Genomic DNA, 22,536 nt, shown 5'->3' with positions numbered 1-22,536 from the left:
GTAATTAAATTTGTCTTTTAAAGATTTTAAGTTAGTCATTTTGGTCCTTCCGTCACTTCCATTGCTAACGATGTCAAAATATGTTGATATGATACGTTAAGTGACACAACAACACACCCCTAGTAGTCCTAATTTGCGATTAACATGATAAGCTTATAAAATTAGATCAAATCAACTCTAAATTGAAAGATTCCAATGCCTAAAGCTATTTCTTTAATTAGGTTTTGATTTGATCTAATTTCATAAACTTATCATGCTAATAGTAAATTAAAATTTTTATATATGTGTGTATTATAGTATCATTTAATGTGCCACATTAATAAATTTTAGTGTCGTCAATAAAAAATGATAGAAGAACTAATTCGATTTATTTAAAAGATTTAAAAAACAAATTTGATTAAATTTTTTTTAAAAAAACTAATTTAAAGAACGAATAATCTTTTACGGACAAATTATCTAAAAAAGCAGCATTATCTAAAACCAAAGAATAGGAGAGTAAAGAGGTAATGATACTAACCTTTACAGAAACAAATTAGAAGGATAGTATTTTGTAAAGGTAAAATGTATTTTACCTAATAAAAGAGTTGAAATTTGATGTACTACTATTATACAATTAATCTTCTATTCAAATGATTATTTTGATAGGAAGTGAAATTATTAACAATTATAATAGGTATAACGTGATGACAATATATAATATGATAATGTAAAAAAGTTGTCATTGTATTTGAATTAAATTGAAAATTAATAGCATCTCCATGCATGATCACGATAATGAAAACCCTGAACTACATACTACATTCCAACCAATTTAATTTGTGAATTAAAATTCTCTCTCTCTCTCTCAATAATTAAAATTGAATCTGAGATGCCTCTCTTTTCTATAGATTTGATAATTCGCACCATAAACTTTCAAGGGAGATCGTATTCAGGTTAACTTATACGGCAATATAGTACCAATGATTTCTGATATGATGGGAATGTCTTTGGTGGGAAAAGTATTTTCAAGACCTTGAAGGACCATGGAATAAGATGCTAAATGAAGGGATGAGATAACATCCGTACAATAGTTGTTAAAAATACTAATTTTAACCCAAGGTTTAATGTATTTACAGACCGATCCAAGTTGGTTTGATTGAACCAACTATTTAAAGACCATTTTTTTTTTTGAAAGAATTGATTTTTTTTTTACTTTGTAACATGGACTACACCTACATTCTACCCAAAAAATAATGTAATACAAATCCATACTTCCAAAAAACAGCTTGAATTACTACTTACAGTTCACCAAAAAACTACTCCATATTTTAATAATCAAACACTACATATTTTAATGAAACACATATTCTCCTATACAACTTTTTTTTTGAATAAGAGAGCTCAACACAATAAAGTGGAGCGACAAACAAGCCAACAATTCAACAAAAATAAGAAAATAAAGACAAAATTCTCCTTAATGACATCTCTGGCATTGCCATCAACAACAGAAAGGATCTAAACTATTCCATCCTCTATAACTGTTTAAAGATTTCTAAAATACCACCTCTGCAGTTGCCTCCTTGTTATTAAACATTCGTCCGTTTCTCTCGAGGCAAACATTCCAAATAACCGAGAAAAAGCAAATGAGCCACCTGTTGCGCTCTGCCTTCCTGTTAGCAGCACCTGTCCAACTTCATTTATTGACGTATGATATTTATTTTTTGAAAAAATTTGAAGAAAATGAAAGAGTTTATAATAAATTCCAAGTGATTTAATTTATAATTTCTAATAGGAACAATAATACATATTATAAAAAATTAAAATAATAAACAATACACAAAAATTAGAATAATTATTTTAGTACTCTTAGTATTCTTTTATTTAGTATTATTTTGGATGATAAAATTTTATTACTTATGACTCTATTGTTATATATGATCAATTTTTTATTTACTTTGTCATTTTTAATAAAATCAATAATTCATATTATAACAAAATTACAATAAAAAATTAATTAAAAAAATAAAAAATCAAAATATAAAAAAAAGTATTAAAAATGATAAAAAAAATTATGAAAAAATTATTAAAACCAATAATAACCAGCAACAAACCTAAACACACGTCAAAGTAACGCAAAAACTACAATTTCTTACTTCAAGTGAACGTGCTTTTAGGATACAAAATTACATCTACAAAGAACAGCGTTAAAAGAACTTAAATGTACTTTTATCCTTTTCAACGTGTAATAGTGTATCAAAAACCATAATGTCTTGTTTGAGCAGAATGAGTACATTAGGTAACGGAATTCCTAAAAAGTTATATACCAACATAATCCACAAAATACTAGTCTGATTAATAAAGAAAAAGATAGCAAGATTGATCAACTTCCAGCCTCGTCGCGACATCGGACCTGCAGTATTGTTATTGTGACTGGCTTAATTGAGATGACCTCGAACACCCCAACACCTCCAGGCTTAAAGTCAGGGTTGTTCGTGTTCCATCTTCCTCTGGCTCTGAAATTTCCCCAATTTGTTTATGTGAATCGCCTCCCAGCACATCAATTGCAGGCACATTTGATTCCACATCCTTAATCCAACTCATCAGCTTGTTATGAACATCAAGGGAGATAATATTCTTGCTGCTGAGTAACCTTATCAAATCCTCTGCCTCCTCCATATCTCCATTAAATTTCAAGTACTGAAAAATGGCAGCTAAGGAGTCCGGTAGTGGCCTCCACTTACACCCCACTTCACAGATAGAAACTGCCTCTTTCATACATCGAACAACCATCGAAAAATTTCTTTGTGGAATATATCCAAGCAAGAGCCCTGACCAAGTCCATAAATTTGGCTTTCCTCCCTTCATGATTGTCCTATTAACAATGGCTTCAGCTTCTTCCATATTGCCCTTTCTGCTGTAAGCTGCTATCATCATGTTTGGAATAATAAAATTTCTGAAATACCGGTTTCTAGATTCCCACTCCTCAAAGATACTCTTCGCATGTTCAATGTCATCCAACTTGAGAAATGAACTTATTACAGGTTCAGAGTATTCTTTCTCAGACATCCAAAATGTCACCATCATCATGCATTGGCCATCCAAGAGAAAAGCAATCAGGTGACCTGCAACACAGTGCACAAAATAAATAAATCAAATAAATTCAATAACAACTGATGAAACAGACCAAAAAATCAATTCAAAGATAAAATACAAAAAGAAAACAAACCAGAAATACTCATTTAGATCATCATAGTTGCACCATGCTGAGTGAGGAGCGATTCCATTTCTGCTCCTCTTGGCTTCCTGTATTAATTAACTGGATTACTAAGGGCGTAGTGACCTAGAGAATATAAGTACTTGACTATTGCAATGTCTTTGATAAAACAAAAGCATACCGTGTCTATTACTCGGTAGAGGGAAGTTATAACCTTGCCTAGAAATGCCTCTTCATCACCACCATAAGAAGGCTTGATATTTTCACCCGTAACAATGCTGACATTTCCAGCCATTAGACCGTGTAGTTCATATGCCATCTGAAGTTAGAATTGGCCATTATTAGACAGGTACGTGCCATGTTTAGAGGCTCAGGGTTAGGGTGTAGCCTTATATGAGAATTAGCAAGCAGCAAAATCAAATGCTTTTTCTGATTCCTGACGTTGTCCCTCTGCACACAAATTTACCATATGCAATAAAAATTTAAGCAGATTATACAAAAAAAATGTAATGAATAATAAATCATTCTCCTCTAGCATTGTGTGTTGGTCAAAATACATGCCTGGAAACGAAACATGGCTTTAAGCCAATCAAGCAAGTCTAGGTCTCCTGTTATCTGTCTTTGTTGCTCGAAGGAACTAGGCCAGTTCAAGCCTTGTGTGTTCCATACCGCAGAAATAGAAGCTTGAATCTAATAAGGAAAGAAAGTCCAAGAACTCAGTGCAATCCAAATAAAACACAAATAATCAACAACAAAACTTCACTACCAACAGAAGCAATACCTCTTCAAGTTGCATAATGGGTAGAGTATCTTTTCTCAGACATCCAAAATGATACCTGCAAACACGGTTCATTTTCACAAAGATCCCAAAACTCAACCCAGAAAAACATAGTATCTTACGGTGGTGGTGGAAGGAGTTGGAGATGCGGCATCGCGGTATTTCTCTCCATTGGAATCGAAAAAATTTTGATCAGGGTTTTGGAATCTAATCACTCGATCTCTTCCACCATGGTGCGACGTTGGTGCTTTTTGGTATATATATTGGAGGCCGGATGGTGGCTACCATTACGTTGCCTGGCCTATTGCCTACTATAATTACGTAATTTTGACAATATTTTTTTACTAAAATTAAAGAAATAATTTTGTAAAATTTTTATAACATTTTGAGTAATATCAATTCTTAGGATTTTTAAAATCAGATATTTTTGTCTCCAAATTTTAAAATACATAATATAGTTTTCAAAATTTATCTCTGTTAGACAATACAGTCCTACGTCAATTATTGCCATTAACCAATAACATTGTCTACTGACGTAAAACGTTAACTCGCACACGTGACCGTTGTGTTTATTTGTGCGAGATGGACAATTCAGTCTTGAACTCATTTACGAAAACGACGCCATTTTTAAACCCATTTCTCACTCCGTCTCTAAGCTTGCTACGATAATGGAGAATGAGAAACCCTAGTTCCTTCCTTAAGATTGCCCCTGTTTCAATGGCTAATAGTGGACAACATTCAACCTATTCCAACCGCTATAGAGGGAGGGTCAGCCACAATATTGCCGATAACAAGGGGTTAATTAAGCAAGGGACAACATCCGAAGTTCCTTTGTGAGTTATATGCAATTATCACCAAATCAAGCATGGTGGAGAATCTCAGAAAGTTGTTATTTGGGTGTCCAATGTATAAGGTAATTAACTCTATTCTACTGTGATTTTGCATATGATTTAAGTATAGTATATATGTTTTTGAGTTTCATGTCGCTGCAGGAAAAGAAACCTCACTGCAACTTCTTTACTTGGTTTGACATGGTCTTTGACATCAGTCACAAGAATGATGCCATGGATGATGTTGTTGATGTTGATCAACTGGATGTTGTGGTTCTTGGATTCTAAGAGAAAATGATGGATAGCTGCAGAAGAGGGTAGTTGTATTAGAGAATTCTCAAAAAAAAAGTAGTAAATAGAAATTGAGAAAATAGATTCGGCAATGTGGTTCTCTGTGTTAGTTTGTGTTTTTAATTTGTTGTGAATTACTTTTCACAATGATAGACTTGTTATGTTAACTCCAAATTTATGAATGAATGAGTGAATAAAATTTTTGTTGTTGTTTTAGATTAGTGCTTGTGTGAAATTTTAAGTAAATAGATAATGAGTTTAATGGATTACATACACAAGCTAATGAGAATGAAAAAAAAAAACTCTAAATCAAGTTTGGATGGATAGTGAAATAGAGTCACTCTAATGAATCTAATGCAATGAAGAAAATGATAACACTGCGATTAAGTGAAATACCATAAATAACTAACCATTCAACTTAGTACATCAAAGAATATTAATTAGTTTCAAACTAACATCGCCTGAGTTCCCTGCTAGCCAAATTAAAAACAAGAACAAGTATAATAGCAATTGGCATTCAATTTATATTATTTCATGAGCACACCTGTATTGAATTGAAACAAATAATGACTAAAGCTAGTGAAATTGTAAAAACCAAAAATATATAAAATAGTAGTGCCATATATTAAGTGTTCCAACTATCACATTAGTGTTTCAAGTATCACATTGACGACCGAGCAAGTCTATCATTATCAAAATATAGTGCCTAATTAAAATTCATGCAATGTAGTAGCATTATCATGAATCTGCAAAAAAATATTTTTATAATATCCATCTCTCATCCAAAGGATAAAGACGGGTATTAACAAATTACATCATTTATCCAGAAATTCCAACAAAAAGACAGAATAATCATAAAGCACACTACAAGAAAATAGCTCTATTGCCACGCTTTTAAAGCGTGGCGAAAAGCTGAAAAAAGCGTGGCGATAGCTTTTCGCCACGCTTTTTGAGCTACCGCCACGCTTTTGGTGACCTATCGCCATGCTTTTTCTTTTGCCACGCTTTTTATAAATGGCCACCCGTTAAAGTGTGGCCGTATGTGAGAGATATGGTCACGCTTTAAAAGCGTGGCCATATGGGAGATATGGCCACGCTTTTGAAGCGTGGCGATAGAGAGAGATTTGGCCACGCTTTCAAAGCGTGGCAATAGAGAGAGATATGGCCATGCTTTTAAAGCGTGGCGATAGCAAGATATGGCCACGCTTTTGAAGCGTGGCGATAGCCTTGTAAAATTAAAAAAAAAAACAAATCCTTTTTCTAATTTTTACCTTCATCGATACAAAATATAAAATTTTCAGTTCTTTTTTATTACCAAACTTATAAATATAGTATACAATTTTTATTATAAGACAAATCAAATAATAATTAGTGACATATATAATTTTTGCTATAATTGTTTTATACATTAAAAAACTAATACTCAAATACAAAATAAATCTCGAGTTCAAATTCCAAAACTAAAAACTAAAGAAAAATACAAAAATAATACAACTTAAATCCTAAGTCCTTTGCTGTTCCTCCTTCTTCTAGCCCTCTTAAACTTCGTTCCCTTAGATCATACATAATTGTTCAACTTGTTCACTCCCTAAACCGCTCTCCATGATCTCTTCCTTCCCTCATAAGATCCCGTCTTCTTCCTTCTAAAACCACACAAACTGATTAAACAAGAAGCAATAATAATTAAGGTGAAGAAAAAGGCTTGTTTTGTGTACCATGGTGGGAAAAGAGTGATGAAAATGCATGGTAGGCATGAAGGTGAAGCTGTTGTTTTGGATCAGAGAAGAGAAAAGTGTTTCGGATGAGTTTACAACTACGTTGCCTCCCATTGTAGACATTACTTGGCAATCCCCATACATTCTTGCTGTTTCTTTTTTCTTTAGGAGAAAAAGTTTCTTCAGTTGAGGCAAACCTGTTTTGTCATCCCAAAGAAAAAGTATCAGAATCAGAATCCAACCAGCAGAAACAACAGCTGAGCTAATGAAGAAAGCTAACGGGACATTCTCATTTCACCAACCCAAAATACAACAATAAGGGAAGATTCCTTTCACAGACAAATAGGCAAAATCTCAGGAGTGTATGAAAGGAAACAAAATAGAATAATGTCTCTCACAATCTTTGGAAGATTTATTTTCTTCTTTCTTTCTTTTATAACACATGTAAAAAATGTAAAAAATAAAATGAGCAAAAAGAGTAGTAAATATTATAGAGAATAGAGAGCATGACCATGGGGAAAGGTTGGAAGCTATGGTTTTGTGACGTTCACAGAAGACACACCCACTACTAGAAGAGTGTGGTGGAGTTGTAATAAATCGGTTATAGTGGTAGTAATTTATTTTAATGGTGGGAAAAGGGTAAATGCGGTTGGACAGAAACCGATCAGCGCCACTTACTGCGTCGGTTGTTACATTCCATGGGCTTCTTTCTTAATGGCTGGTAGTTCTTATTGGCACATATCAATGGGGCAAAATTTTCATATTAATGGCAAATTGCACCATGCACATATTATATAAGGTCATCTGGTAGTAGTAAGGACGTTGTTCTCACTAGTTCTTTTTTATGTGAAAAATGCAGTTTATGATTAAGTTCTATTTTTTACATGGAAAATGTAGAGTATTAGGTAAGAAAAAATCAAGTGAGATTTAGTTTGCTACTAATATTGACATGTTTGAATGAAAGTTATAAAATTTCTTGAAGCAGTTCTATGTTCAAGTAATGAGATGCATTTGAATTTTCTTTTTTCCTTTTCCCATTAATGAGATATTTTTTAATTCTAAAAATGACATCTGAATGAATTTATACATTTGCTATATATGATGAATACAACTAATTTTAAATTGTAATTCTCTCAAGTAATCTTTTCTTTTGTTTTTCTATGTATTTTGGAAATGATTTGTTTTCAATTTTATTTTTATATTCTTACATTCATCTAGATGCTTTATTTGAATTGTAGGCTACAACTATGATTTATACAGCTTGGTTCTTGATTATAAAAACAAAGTTTCATCCAACATATATCAAGCACAAACGAAAAGCTTAATAGAAAATAACTTCAGCAAATTGAAAAAGTATAAATTATAGTCACATTCAGTTTTTATAAATTTTAATCAACTCACATTGAAAAATCCAAGAGTAACATGCATTGATCTTCATCTGTAATGCCAAGTCTCCATCTTGTTCTTTGTTCAAATAACCTAAAAATCACAATGAAAGAAATAATACTACTAAAAGATTTGCCTAGTGAAAGCAATAGCTTGAAGTGTGAATGAGTTGATGGCTTGCTTACATATGGGGGCTGAGATGAACCAGTTTGGCTTTGTTAATATCATTACTCGTAAGCTTGAGAGGTAGAATAATAATAATAATAATAATAATAATAATAATAATAATAATAATAATAGTAAGTTAGTAACCAAATTAAACAAGAATAATAAAAAATAAATTAAATATGGAATTATCTAATCAAGTTTCTAAGAAAAGGAAAAGGTAGAATTCAATCTAAGATATGACAATTAAAAAAAAATAGTAAAAGAATACAATTTGAACAAATTATGGCCAGGGCTCTCTGCTAGTCTGCTATGAGAATTTACAAATCAAACATTATGGCCAGGGCTCTCTGCTAGTCTGCTAGTCTGCTAGGTACACACGAATAATTGATAATAGTTGGTCAAACATCACAACAAGCATATGTACCCAAAGGGCTAAATCTAAGTTAGTACTTACAAATCATAAAATTTGACAAGTACACTATTTGGTTTACTTTTAAATGAAATAAAACACTACTTCATTTCTTCAAGTCTTATTCCTCTTAAGATGTTGCTTTCTTTCCTAATATTTTGATAAAAACTTGAAGTTACAACATCATAAAAATTGCATATAATATGCTTCAATTACTTTATTGTTTACTGTTTTACATTTTATATAATATACACACACATACATGCCCTACCTCGTGCAAAATGACCATACTATGTACCCATATCTATGCTACATTTTCCTGAAGCATTAATGAATCCAACATTATTATAAACTACAGTCCACTTCGATCAAGAAAAGAATATCAACTTTGAGTAATTGAATTCATAAAAGTAAGACGTACTTGGCATGTGGCAAGGGTATCCTTATAGTTTTGAAGACTACCAGAAAGAAAGAGCCACAGAAAGAAGTTTAGGCTCAAATTATATCCTCACAGCAACCTGAATACAGTACAACTAAGATTTTGTTATACCTCTCACGAAGAGACAATATCATTCCAGTGGTTACACCAGAAGCAGCTTCTTCAGCCTTTGATTTTGCCTGAACCAATAACAAATAGAACAGAGTACAATTTTAGAAAACAAATATCCAACCTTCAACGAGTCATGTACAATTGACAAATGTATTCCATTTTCCATATAGAACATTCTAATTAGAGAACATGTAATGCAGAATCACATATAATAAACTAAACTATAGTGGATTATATTTGATTACCTTCTTGAGTGCGAAAGGGTCATTATCGTAATATTCGTCATCATAATCAGGAGAGGGCCTCTTCTCACCAGAACATGTTCCGAAAAATCCACCTTCAAAATCGAAGTCTTGCTGCGTTTGACAAAATTGAAGTGAGGGCCGAGATTCATAGATAGAAAGGGGAAAGAAAAAATAAAATTCGAAAAGGAGGAGTGTCTTACATCATCAAAATGAGGAGAGGAAGCCATTGGTTTCAAAAACCTTAGATAGGGAAGGAGAAGATTGTTCACAACAGGTGATTCAGCAGCTAGGGTTCCTGAATTCGACCCCTTCGGAGGTTTATCTGAACTCTTCATCACGCCGTGTTGCGACTCAGTTTTGCAAGGCGATTCGCTAGCTCATTCTTAATTATACAATCAAAATGATCATGGTTACATCAATGCAATGAGTTTAATCAGAAAACGTGCACAGTACCATGTACACTGCAAAAAAGAATCAAACGAATCCAACGCCTAAATTCAAATAAGTTGGTAAGAACATAGATCAGGTTCCTTATTCCTACTACTATTTCTTTCATTCAGGTTCTAGCTAACAAAGTAACAAACTAAGAAAGCCAAGTTACCAGATCCAATTGCCATAAAAAACCAAATCCCTTTATATCAAACTCTAAATTAGAAAAATTATCAGTTTAATTGAAATTAAAACATACCAATCCATAAGCTCCCGGAAATCCAGATATGCGCTTCTCATCGTTCATAGATCCCGAAACCTTGGCGTCAGAGTCAACGTGCACCGCAACTAATTCCTTCTGCTCCTCAAGATCTGTGGAAGAATTCTCACTCTTGTCTCTGCCATCAACTACTCCCAAGTCCATATAGAACACGAGACCAACGAAGAATGCATAAAACCCTACAAATCCAATTGCCTGCCACAGGAAGATCTCCGTGCCAAGATACACGTAGAAGAGGAACATCGCTGCCGTCAAGTAGAAGAGCACGTCTCTGACGAATGGCACGGGGTCGAGGGAGAACGGAGCGGCGTAGATGGCGATGAATCCGACAATGAGGGCAGAGACGAAGGTACCGGCGGAGAGGATGGTACCGAATCCGATGCGGTACTGGCCGGAGCGGAGGGCAGCGAGGGAGGAGAAGACGTCGGGGGAGCCTGATACGACATCATTGGCTGCATGTGCGGCACAGACGCCGGAACCGCAACGCCACCGGCAGCAGAGGCGACACCGGGAGCCATTGCAGCCGCAGAGCTAACACCAGGAGGTGGAATCGACGGATTCTGGCAGGCTAGGCTGGGCAGAGCAGCGCCTCCGGATGGATTTGGCAGCGGGGAGAAGTGCGGTGCCTGAGGAGACAGCGGCCAGAAAGAGGGGGCGGCGGGAGGCGCGAAGGGAGGTCCAGTAGAGACCTGAGGCGGCACGTAGGAGAAGGTGGGATGATGTTGCTGCAACGGCGGTGGGGTGGTGGCGCGAAGAGCAGAGTCGGATTGGGATTAAGGTTTGCGGGAGCTGGAGATTGAGATAGGGATGTGGAAGGTGGAGCGTGAGGGGTTATTAGGGTTAGGGGTTGTGAGTGACAGAGACTGAGAGAGTCTCGAAGCTTTTGAAGTTTTAGGGTTAGTAGGATTCAGGGTTATTGGGTTTGGAGTTATTAGTTTTTTTTTAAAACCTTTTGGCCAGGCTTTTAAAGTGTGCCAAAAGAGTACCAGGATATGGCCACGTTTTGTAAGCGTGGCCGTAATGAAACCCTGTCACCACACTTTTAAAACGTCTTTGTTTCTCTCTATAGCCACGCTTTTGAAGCGTGGCAGAAAAAAACGTGGCCGTTTCTCTAATCAATTGCCACCCTTACAAAAGCATGGCCATTGATCCTTTTCGCCACGCTTTTGAAGCGTGGCAAAAAAAAGTGGCTAAATCTCTAATCTATCGCCACCCTCATAAAAGCGTGGCCATTGCCCACTTTTGGCCACGCTTTTGAAGCCTGGCAAGAAAAAAGCGTGGTCATAGGCCTTTTTTCTTGTAGTGGCACTAGATTAAATCTAGATTGTTCATATTTTTTTCTTAAAGGCTTGAATCCAGCATTAAAAATAAATTAGAACATTATTCATTACAAAAAAAGTCTATGGTCATAGTGAAAAACTGTGACCATAATTAATAAAAATGGTGATCATAGATCTATGATCATGGTTTTTTCACCATAGCTTATTATGGCGTGGCTATAGATCTATGGTCACGGTTTTTTATTTTTATCTATAGTCACACTTTTTATGATTATGGTTTAAGTGTTTAAATTCTGACACTTTAAGCCACGTTCTTTTACCGTATGGTCACGCGTAAAAACTGTGACCATAACTTGTTCCATGGTCACCTTTTGTAAAACTGTGACCATAGCCTAATCTATGGTCACGGTTTTAGTGTGACCATAACTTAACTGTGGTCACTCTATTTTAAAACCGTAACCATAGTTTACTTTATGGTCACCCCTATTTTATACCGTGATCATAGCTTAATCTATGGTCATAGTTTTAGTGTGACCATAGCTTACTCTATATTCACCTTTTTATAAAATACTGACCATAGCTTACTTTATAGTCACCCTTTTGTAAAACCGTGACCATAGCTTATTCTATGCTCACACATTTGTAAAACCGTGATCATAGCCTTATTTATGGTCAAGCTTATCTATAGTTATCCTACTTTAAAATCGTGACCATAGTTTACTCTATTTTATGAGATTTTTTAAAGCTTAATCATATTGCAAAATTATGATAATCACAAAATAAGTCTAAAAAAGACAAATTCAAAAAATCTAAATTATAAAATTTACATTATAAGTTAGATATATTTTTTTGTCTAAACAACACAAATCAAAATATATTATATTATATCTATTACATGTAATACCGGCTGGGAAAAGTCTCTTAAAAAATATAGAGAACATCAAAATATTACATTTAGATGCACCAATAACAGTATTTTAATCTGAGAAAGAGCATTCTCTAAGCCAATCCTGGTGGCCTTAATATATAGCACCCTTTCTGTAACACCCTCATTATCAGAATGTCACACTTCTGGCTGCGCCACTCTGATAGTAAGAAGTATTACGACGACTTTATATATTTAATAATATAATAGGAGTCTTTGACTTGAAACTGTACCGCTGATTCCTTTGAAAGAAAACCGGAAAAATTACTTTATCTTGAAGACAATCAAGCATATACCATTATACATAACTTATTACTCAAGTAACTTGTACATATTATAAACATACAACTCACACAACTCCTATCCCTCTTACAAAATTGTAATATTAATGGCGAGGGAAGAATAATAATAACTAAACTAATACATTCATATTGTATAAGCTAAACTCAACAACTCTTCATAAGTTTCTTCATCCGTTTCCTGAAAAGAGAAGTCTATAGGGGGGTGAGAACATCATGCTTGAAAGAGTTCTCAGTAGAGGATTTTTAAGAATTGTCGTAAGAAGATATTGTAATTAAAAACTATTTTCAAAACATAGCGATTATCAATTTATTATTCAAATCTAAAATTCATATTTTTCTTACAAAAATTCCATGTAAAATAACATTTTAACCAATACTTAGCACTAATCTAGTCAATCATGACCTCCGGCCCAAACATAATTAACCTTGGCCTCCGGCCCAAACATAATTAGCCACACTATCATCTAAGGCATCAATTCATTTACCAATACTCAATCTCAAAACAGAACCAAACACAGACACAAACAATACAAGGTAAACACATTTAAGGAGCAGTTACAACAAGTATCACAATTACCAGTTAATAACAGATAAATAATTAGGCACACCAAACAAATTCAAACTCAAACAAAACATGCAAATGCATATGATGCATGCCTGTCCTATGGCTGATGATATCATCTGTCGGTTATATAGCCAATCCGACACGTCCTGGTAGCTAACCATGGATAGAAACACCCATTGCGGAGCAAGTGGGTTTGAGCTACAACCCCCTTACTACTACCCGCTTAACCCAAAGCGAGTGGAAGAACCACTACTACCGCTACTACCCAGGCGGATGTTTAAAAGCTCAATATGGAGCAAGTGGAATGATCCACTACTGCTGCTACTATCCAGGCGTCACAATCACTAACCTGGAGCAAGCGGGATGAACCACAATCCTTGCTACTGCCCAGATATCTCAATCAAATTCAATTTCATTTTCACAATCATTCTCATTATCATTCAATTATTCAAAATCATACTCAAAAATCAATCTTCATTCTCACACTCATTCTCATAATACCTCATATTACTTTCTTCAATAATTCAGATTCAAAACATAATTCATTCTTTTCTAATTAAATCAAACTTCAAATGTAACTTTTTTCTTAATAACTCCAAAAAAATCAAATTATAAAATTCTTAAAAATTCAAATATTTCTAAATAACCATTTTAAACGAAGTCTCCAATTTTTATCAAAATTTGGACAACATCTCTAAAATTCGGACTATGCCACCTTTACAGGTCCCATCAAAACCACATTTTTCAATCCATTCCCAACTAGCTTCAAATATCAACTCCTTTCCAAAATCAAACCAAATTCCAGTTTTTAATCTTTTCTAAATCAAACATTTTTAAATTTAAACTAAATTCCAACATTAAACCTTTTCTAATAATTCAAGGAAAATTAATTCAACAATGACCAACTTCACAAACCAAAACAGCAAATCAGAATAACCAGCTTCCTCAAAAATTCAATAAAACAATCAAATAAATAATCATAGCCATCAAAACAGTCCAATTCAATTCATAAGACTTACGTGATTATAAAAATATATTTTTCATACTATTATCGACTTATAACAACTCTTGAAAGTAAAATGAAGTTAAGAAAACACCCCTACCTCAGCTCGTTGAAACTTGCAAAACCAAACTTGTCAAAGAAACCCTTTTCTCTCAACACGCACTCAGCGGCAGCCGCAATCACATCTCCACTACATCCGCAGCCACAACAGCAACTTAAAATCATCAGCATGCAATAACCGGGATTTGATCCTTAGGAAATAACGTCGCAAGAACCTTAGAAACGTATAACAAAATCAACGATTTAAGGAGTTTAGAGCAAAGATAACTTATTGTACCCAAAGGACCTAAGTACAATGCAGCCGCAGCTCCAATGGTTAACTCCGATGACGTCCCATCATTTTCCGGTGACCAGGCATGGCGGGCAGCCCCCAGCAACGGTTCAACAGTAGTAAGGGTGGCGGAGCTAGCCTTCCTTCTCAAATGCAACATCACCAGCGTCCACCACAGTCATTCTTTCCTTCTAGCTGACCCAACAGCGAAGGCAGCGACAACACAGCCGCAGTGGTGACAAACGGCAGCGGTGGTTCCCCCCAGCTCCACGGACGACAACAAAAGCAGCCCCAAGGTTCATTTTCTTCGTGCTTCTTCCTCTTTCCGCGAGCTTCCCCCTACGGTGGACTAGATGCAAGCAGAACAAGGCTGAATGGCGGCGGGTCTTCAACGGTGACCATGGTGGTGGTCCCGACAGCAAAATGTCACAGTAGTTGATGCGATGGCGAACGACTTCTCCTCAAATTCTCTTCTCTCTGTCTTAGGCTCGGTGATGGCGACAGTTGGGGGCGACGGAGCGTCGGCGATGCGTGTGGCAGTGCGGCTTCTCTTCCTCTCCTCTCGGATCTCCTCTCTTTCTCTCTGCTTGCAACACGACGGTGATGGCGTAGGAACGACAGCGGTTGGGCAAGCATGTAGGCATCAAAGCAGCGACACCCCTCCTCTGTCCCTCTCTTCCCTCTCAGTGTGGGTGGCGACGGCGCAACAGGGCAGATGAATAGTGGAATGGCAGTGGCTAGATTTGGTTAGGGTTAGTGGGTTAAATTTGGAAATTTTTGGGTAGTTTAGGTAATTTTATTAAAATTAGGGAGTAATAGAGTAATTAAAAATTCATCTTACTTCAATAATAATATATATAAAAGTACTATTTAATTATCAATTTCAAATAAAAATTCAATTATTTTAATTAAATATAATAAATCATAAATAAATTTATTATTTAATTTTTGAAAATCCAGGATCTTACACTCACTACAACAAATAAGAGTTTTCGCAACGGTCAAAAACTGTTGCCGTAGATCAAAAAACTGTTCCTAAAACTTTAAGCAACGCTTTGGCAACGATTTTTTACCTGTGGTATATGCGGCCGTTACCAATGCTCATAGGCAACGGTTTTTTACCTAAGACAACGATAACAAAAAAACCGTTGCCACAGTTACTGGCACAGACAACGGTTTTGAAGGAAAATTTTAAACAACGGTTTTGAACCGTTACTCGATAAGCAACGATTTAGAATCGTTCTTATTAATGATCCAATGGTTTAAAATCGTAACTGGATAGGCAACGGTTTTAAACTGTTATAGTTTTATTATTCACATAGCCAACAGTTTTAAAACCTTACTGTTGGTGTCATTTTTCGGCAACGGTTTTAATACCATTGCCATTTTATAGTCATCTAAGACAACGATTTTAATACCATTGCCATTATGTAATCATCTTTGACAACGGTTTTAACACCATTGTCTTTTGTAACTTTTAACAACGGTTTTCTTGTAATATATAATTCTTTATTTACAATAGTTTCTTGTGAATGAAATTAATTTCAATTTTTTAATTATTTAGTGTCAATAAATAATCTAAACTATTTGAATCAAGTCACTAAAGAAAAATAATTGAACATTTCCCATCAAATTTAACTTATAAAATATATGTGTACATTTCCAAATAGTTTCTAAAAGTAACAAGACTAATATTCTTACTTGAACATATTCCCAATAGCTTTTTTTTTAATCTTTAATCCCCTTCTAGTTTGTGTAAATTAATGGACAAAAATCTGAATTCCTTGCCACTGTGCCAAAAAATTTGCTCAAGTTGTTTACAGCTTTATCAGTAGGACCAATTGCCTCTCCTTCAATATCTAAAGTAATTTCTTCTCTATCTTCCAACTGTCTTGCATGAATCTTCAAGCATTGTGTAGGTCCTCGTGTTTTCTTCACTGTTGTCTCTATACAAAGAAACTTATTAAAATTACAATAATATATTCAAGGAGACTAAAACATTAATATTTTTAGCATTATATACCATCCCTCTTATTGATTTATATATATTTAATTGAATAAAAAATAGCTACATCAATTTAGCCAAGTGAATAAAATTCCATAATTTCATTATTGCTAATGATTTATTCCAACTGCGTATGAAAACTAGAAGTTGCTTCTAAAATTAAAGTCAAAGTGTAAAAAGAGTTATAGACCAAGACATAATTTTCTGTTTTCCTATTTAGATATTGTTCCTATTCAGACATAGAAAGGGTATTTGTCTTCATAAAAATAAATCTAGTTAAGCTGTAATATAATCAAATTAATATTTATAATTTCAATGGCAAAGACCAAGACAGAATTTTGTTTTACCTATTCAGATATTGTTCCTATTCAGACATACAAAGGGCATTTGTCTTCATAAAAATAAATCTAGTTAAGCTATAATATAATCAAATAAATATTTATAATTTCAAGGGAAAAGACCAAGAGAGAATTTTATTTTATTTGATCTCATTTCAGTGATAGATTTATCACTTGATAGAATATAAAAAATGACTAAAAAAAACACAACCTGCACCAATAATGGGCATAACACATTCAAACTAACCCTAACTTGACTCCTGATGCCAGGGCATCTTGGCTAGTTTCACAAGCCATTTTTAATTTATTTTAGAGTAGTTTCATGCATTTCTTAGGCAATAAGTAAGTATTTAGATGAGAAATTCATGCTTGTCTTAATTCAATCAAACATTGTTAATTTTGTGTATTTTCATGAGATTTATGCCATAATTACGTGTGTACTAAGAATGAGGCAAATTCTTGTGACTATAGCAAAGCTTTGATGTATTTGTTTGGTTGATGATAGGTGGAAAGGAAGCTAAGAAAAGGAAAGGCAAAGAGGCAACAAGAAGGCCATGAAAGGAGGCAAAGGGAAGCAACGTTGGAGCCAAAGTTGGTGCTCCAACGTTGCTAGAAACGTCACTCCCCACAGCCTGAAGGGGTATACTTCCAACAAGAATAACTTGAGTTACAGAGCTCCAAATGAGGTGATTCCAAAGGCATTGGAAAGTAGGAATCAAGAGCTTTCCAAGAATATATGGCACTACATGGTAGACACTAAAATTAAAGGAGAAAACTGCCCCGAAAAGTGCATAAACGAACATGCTACCAACCTGTAGTAAGGCCAGCTGACCTCTGCACCTTCGATGGAGTATAACTCGAGCTGTGGAGCTCCAAATGATGCGCTTCCAATGGCATTGAAAATTAGACATTCAGGGCTTTCCAAAAATAAATAATAGTATGGGATGGACAACACGTTTGAGCTTCCGAATCTGGCAATGTTTCTAATGTTGGCGCAAACGTTGGAGGTCCAACGTTGTCTCCAACGTTGCACTCCGATGTCAGCGACCCTGTCCCCTTCAAAGGAGCATAACTTGAGTTGCAAATGTCCAATTGAGGTGATTCCAGTTGGGTTAGAAAGCTGACATTCACAGCTTTCCAACCATATATAATAGTCGATAGTGGACATGAAATTTGCAACGTTGACAAGAGGACAAAGTGACGTCACAAGGCCTGATTTGCAACATTTAGTTTGGAACTTGAAAAATTGGCATCCACGCACACGCGTAGGTGACGCGCACACGTGGATATGCGAACGTTGGAGGTCCAACATTACTTCAAACGTTAGCCTCCAACGTCCATGATAAAATTTCAGAAATGGGAGTTGAGAATTTTGAATCGATGCGTACGCGCGGATGAAAAAAATGCCAATGTGCGCATAAGCGTGCAGTACGCGTGTGCGTGAAAACGCCAACGCTGGAGGGAACGTTGGAGGTCCAACATTGAGGCCAACGTCCCATGCTTTGTTTTTAAACTGTAAAATGAAAATCTTGCATCCACGCGCACGCGTGAAGTACGCGTACGCGTGGATGAGCATTTTTGACTCTTTTGTGCGGAAGCGCATGGTACGCGTACGCGTGGGTTAACTGACGTTGGCCCTCCAATGTTGAGTCAAACGCCAATGACAGCAACAGAACTGATTTTCTCAATGTAGCGTTTGATTCAACGTTTGCCCTCAAACGTTACCACCAACGTTAAGGCCAATTTCAGTTATAAAATAGCACCCTACAAGTTATGAATGTTTAGCCATGGTCAATGTTAGCTAGAGTGATTCCTCATTGCTTCAATCAAGGCCAAGGCGCACATCCAAATACTTGATCCAATTGAAGATGAGAAGATGTTTATAAATAGAAGAATTGTTGAAAATTGAAGGAGCTCTCAGAAGGCCCTGAAGGGGCTCTGGGGGTTCATTCCCTGATTTCATTTTCTGCAAATTTTCTTTTAGTTTCTGTTTTCTGCACTTTCCCCTTTTTAGTTTTATGTACTTTCTTTTCTTTTACTTTCTAGCTAGGCTTTATTTTCCTGCATTCTTCTTTGTAAATTGAATTGAGCTATGAACAACTAACCCCTTTCATTGGGTTAGGGAGCTCTGTGTAATTCAATGGATCAATATTAATTTTCATTCATCTTCTTCTTTCTTTTCTGTTGATTTTGCTAGAAAACTTTCGTTCTTCATCCAATTGGATAGTTATCTTGGGAAAGAAGCTATTCATAATTGGATCTCCTCGGAACCTTGGAAGAGGAATGAGGAGATCATGCTAGAAATGCTTTCTCACATTGGATTAGATTGGGGTTTGGATGGATATAGTGACATGTAATCCTACCAACACTTTAATCTATGAATTTGTGTGGTATAATCAGTGACCAAACTTCATCTCTTCCCACGAGTACTTAAATCAAGGAATTGGGTAATTGTTCATGCTTAGAGAGATTGGTGAACCAAGGAATTGGGATCCAATCAATTAAGATTGCCAAGGAGATCAATGAATGCATTGATTGCGGAAGAGATGAAAATAAATTTGATTCAGAGAATTATACATCTCCTAAACCCAATGATTCCCCCATCTCTGATCTACCCATTCTATTTACTTTCTACTCTTTAATTTCATTCTAATCCCCCATTCCCATTTAATTTCTTGTAATTTAAGCTTCTGCACTTTAATTCCCTGCAATTTAATTATCTGTTCCTTTAATTTCCTGCAATTTAAGTTTCCAGCCAATTTACTTTTCTGCAAATCTCAATTCAATTTCTGATTTCGCTCGACTAGACAATTCATCAATTATAATTGATCGATCTACCAATCCCTGTGGGATTCGACCTCACTCTTTTGTGAGTTTTTACTTGACGACAATCTGGTGCACTTGCCGGAAGGAAAATTTGTTGAGAGGCAAGTTTTCGCGCATCAACTCCTCTAATCCTTGACTCTATTTACAATGCAAAGTCAACTAGCAGATCATTTCACAGTAGTCAATTTAAAGAGAAATGAAGTGATAAAATGTTTTCAAGGAGACCAAAAATTTACCTTTCAAAGTATTGTCTATGTCCTTAGTATCAGTTGGATTAATATAATCCTTGTCCTGCTCCTCTATATTATCTCCTTCATTCTCATCCAATTGCTCTTTACCATCAGGTTCTTGGTAAGTTTAAGAAATGTATCAATCGACATTGAAGCAAATTGACGTATTTTTCCCTTCTTAGTTGGCCTTTTTTGCAAGCTGCCACACTCTTCAACATCATCTACAATTGTGGTCTCTTTTCTCTTCAAATCTTGACTCATTCTAGAATCTAATTCTCTAGTATTCTTGTGAGTCATAGCAGTAGATTTAGAAGGAATTTCTTTTTGACACTAGTTACCACGTAACCAAAACACTTTTTTGATTTATGACATCCAAAAATTAACAACAAAATCAAACTTATTTGCATTGAACAGTTCAAAAAGACTCAAAATAATAGCACATGAGTAAAACTAATCTACCATATACAAATCTTCATAATTGTGGTAATATTTTTTCTATTTTAAATCAATGACCAAAACAGAGCAATGACCAAAATCAATATTAAAAACAACACAAAATCAGAACAGCATTTTCAGATAACCAATTACCAAATCAAAATCAGAATAGCACTATACCAAATCAATATTAAAATCAAAATAAAATCAAATTAGCATTTCCAGAGAACTAATTTCTAAATCAAAATCACACAGCATTATACTAAATTAATATAAAATTAAGTTTAAAATCAAAGCAAAACCAGAATAATATTTTCAGAGAACTAATTACCAAATAAAAATCATAACAGTATTATAACAAATTAATATTAAAATTAAAACAAAATCAGAGCAGCATTGACAGAGAACCATTACCCATTTTGTGTCTATAGAGATTATGCAAAAAGCTAGCAAATCATAGAATTCCTAGCTGCTTTAAGTATATGGCATTATATATTCAACTTCTGAGGTGAACTATTACAATAATATACATGAAGCAAAACATCAAACAGATGGAGTGCAACATTGTATTATTTATATATTTTTATATGTATCTTTTAATTTGTATAATTATTCAAATAATATTAGAAAATTATTGTTTGATAAACAATTATTGTAATGGTTATAAAATCATTCTTTAAAATAGTCAAAGAGAACGGTTTTATTTTGTTACTATAATGTAATGAAAAATTGAACTTTATCAGCAACACTGTAAAAACTGTTGTCTAAAACCATCTAATAGTACGGTTTTAAAGTGTAGCATTTTGGCAACGGTTTTTAGGTGTTTCTTTTGTACAATTATTTAAACAACAATAAAAGACCGTTGATTAAAAATAAATCATAGTAACGGTTATAAAACCGTTCTTTAAAATAGTCAAAGAGAACGGTTTTAATTTGTTGCTATAAAATAATAAAAAAATTGAATTCAACAATAACACTAAAAAAAATCATTGTCTAAAACTATCTTAGAGAACGGTTTTAAGGCGTTGCAAAATTTGGTGTCGCTAAAACCCATATTTGTTGTAGTGACTTTCTCTTTGAAACAAGACATGCCTCTAATGAATTACACTGGTGTGGAAAGAACCCATCTTATAATCTCCCCCACAATAAGCATATTGAAAATCTTTGAATGACTACATATATAAATACAAAACATCAAAATAACTAACCTGAATAACTAGTTTCTGTATTTACAATAGTCATAATACCCAGAAACTTAGCAATCTTGGTCAAATCTACAAATCATAAAAACTAAAATTCTAAAAGAAAACAACCAAAGAAACAAAAAAGACAAATTCGTTCAAAATAATAATTCAATAAAATAGATGTGCTGCGCATGACACAAATGAAGTTGAGCAAGTCATAAGCAAACAACCATTAAATAATCAAATAAAAAAAATGACTACCACTAAATGTAGAAATAAAGAGTTCCTAATCTGCATGAAATTGACACAAGACAAACCATTAACAAGATACTCAGAAAACACATATGATAATTACAGAGTTCAAAGATGGTTGGCTTTAAACAAATGTTATAAGAAACCAATCAACTTCAACATGCACGTACCGCAGATTTATTTTCTTTTGCTACTATATATATTTAACTAATACATTCAAATCATAAGTAGTCACAAAAATAACTTGGATAATGAGTATCTAGTAGTCATTTCAGAAATTTTGAGTAATGATTGAATAAATGCATAGACAGAAAAAAGATAAGCATTCAAGATATTTACAAATCAAAACCGTGAAGACCTTACCCCCAATTTCTTCTAACAAGGAAGAAATCAAAACCTAGAATTAAAAAAATAGGAATAATAACAATTAACAAATACAAAACAAGATATTCCAAAATATTTAGATTTTAGCTTTCAACTTGGCTTTCAGCTTCCTCAATTCCTCCCCTTGATGCTTAAGGAATAAAAATATGATAATAAATGATCAATATACAATACAAAAGGCATATTTAAAAATGATTTCAGT

The 22,536-nt window shown here is 34.4% G+C and overlaps 3 protein-coding genes and 1 long non-coding RNA gene across 6 annotated transcripts; 1 reads left to right on the top strand and 3 right to left on the bottom strand.

The window, feature by feature from the left end:
• LOC110266832 lies at positions 2,401–2,913 on the bottom strand. The gene has a single exon (XM_021111865.1). It carries the CDS (start codon positions 2,911–2,913, stop codon positions 2,401–2,403), a length of 513 nt encoding a protein of 170 aa, XP_020967524.1.
• Positions 2,992–4,205, bottom strand: LOC107616932 (callose synthase 5-like). The gene is made up of 4 exons (XM_016318805.2): positions 3,975–4,205; positions 3,375–3,883; positions 3,206–3,282; positions 2,992–3,101 (listed from the first exon to the last, which is right to left on the bottom strand). The coding sequence occupies exons 2-4, from the start codon at positions 3,510–3,512 to the stop codon at positions 3,038–3,040; spliced, it is 279 nt and encodes a 92-aa protein (XP_016174291.2). The 5' UTR covers positions 3,513–3,883; positions 3,975–4,205; the 3' UTR covers positions 2,992–3,037.
• LOC110266192 lies at positions 4,505–5,308 on the top strand. Its single transcript, XR_002353210.1, has 2 exons — positions 4,505–4,884; positions 4,964–5,308. It is a non-coding gene; the product is annotated as an uncharacterized LOC110266192 (long non-coding RNA).
• Positions 6,530–11,199, bottom strand: LOC107619357. Of its 3 annotated transcripts, none has more exons than XM_021110291.1 (9): positions 10,254–11,199; positions 9,766–9,947; positions 9,566–9,676; positions 9,321–9,388; positions 9,192–9,228; positions 8,379–8,431; positions 8,209–8,286; positions 6,808–7,004; positions 6,530–6,732 (listed from the first exon to the last, which is right to left on the bottom strand). In XM_021110291.1, exons 2-9 carry the CDS (start codon positions 9,898–9,900, stop codon positions 6,674–6,676), a joined length of 738 nt encoding a protein of 245 aa, XP_020965950.1. In that variant the 5' UTR covers positions 9,901–9,947; positions 10,254–11,199; the 3' UTR covers positions 6,530–6,673. The 3 variants fall into 3 exon arrangements, with proteins under 3 accessions (XP_020965950.1, XP_016177109.2, XP_016177108.2); XM_016321623.2 differs by having other exon boundaries at positions 6,530–6,735; positions 9,766–10,026; positions 10,254–11,196; XM_016321622.2 differs by having other exon boundaries at positions 6,530–6,735; positions 10,254–11,196.

Source organism: Arachis ipaensis, chromosome B09, assembly GCF_000816755.2.
Source record: "Arachis ipaensis cultivar K30076 chromosome B09, Araip1.1, whole genome shotgun sequence".
In the NCBI taxonomy this organism is placed as follows: domain Eukaryota; kingdom Viridiplantae; phylum Streptophyta; class Magnoliopsida; order Fabales; family Fabaceae; genus Arachis; species Arachis ipaensis.
The sequence above is the reverse complement of the archived record's forward strand: the minus strand, read 5'-3'. Positions and strand labels throughout refer to the sequence as shown.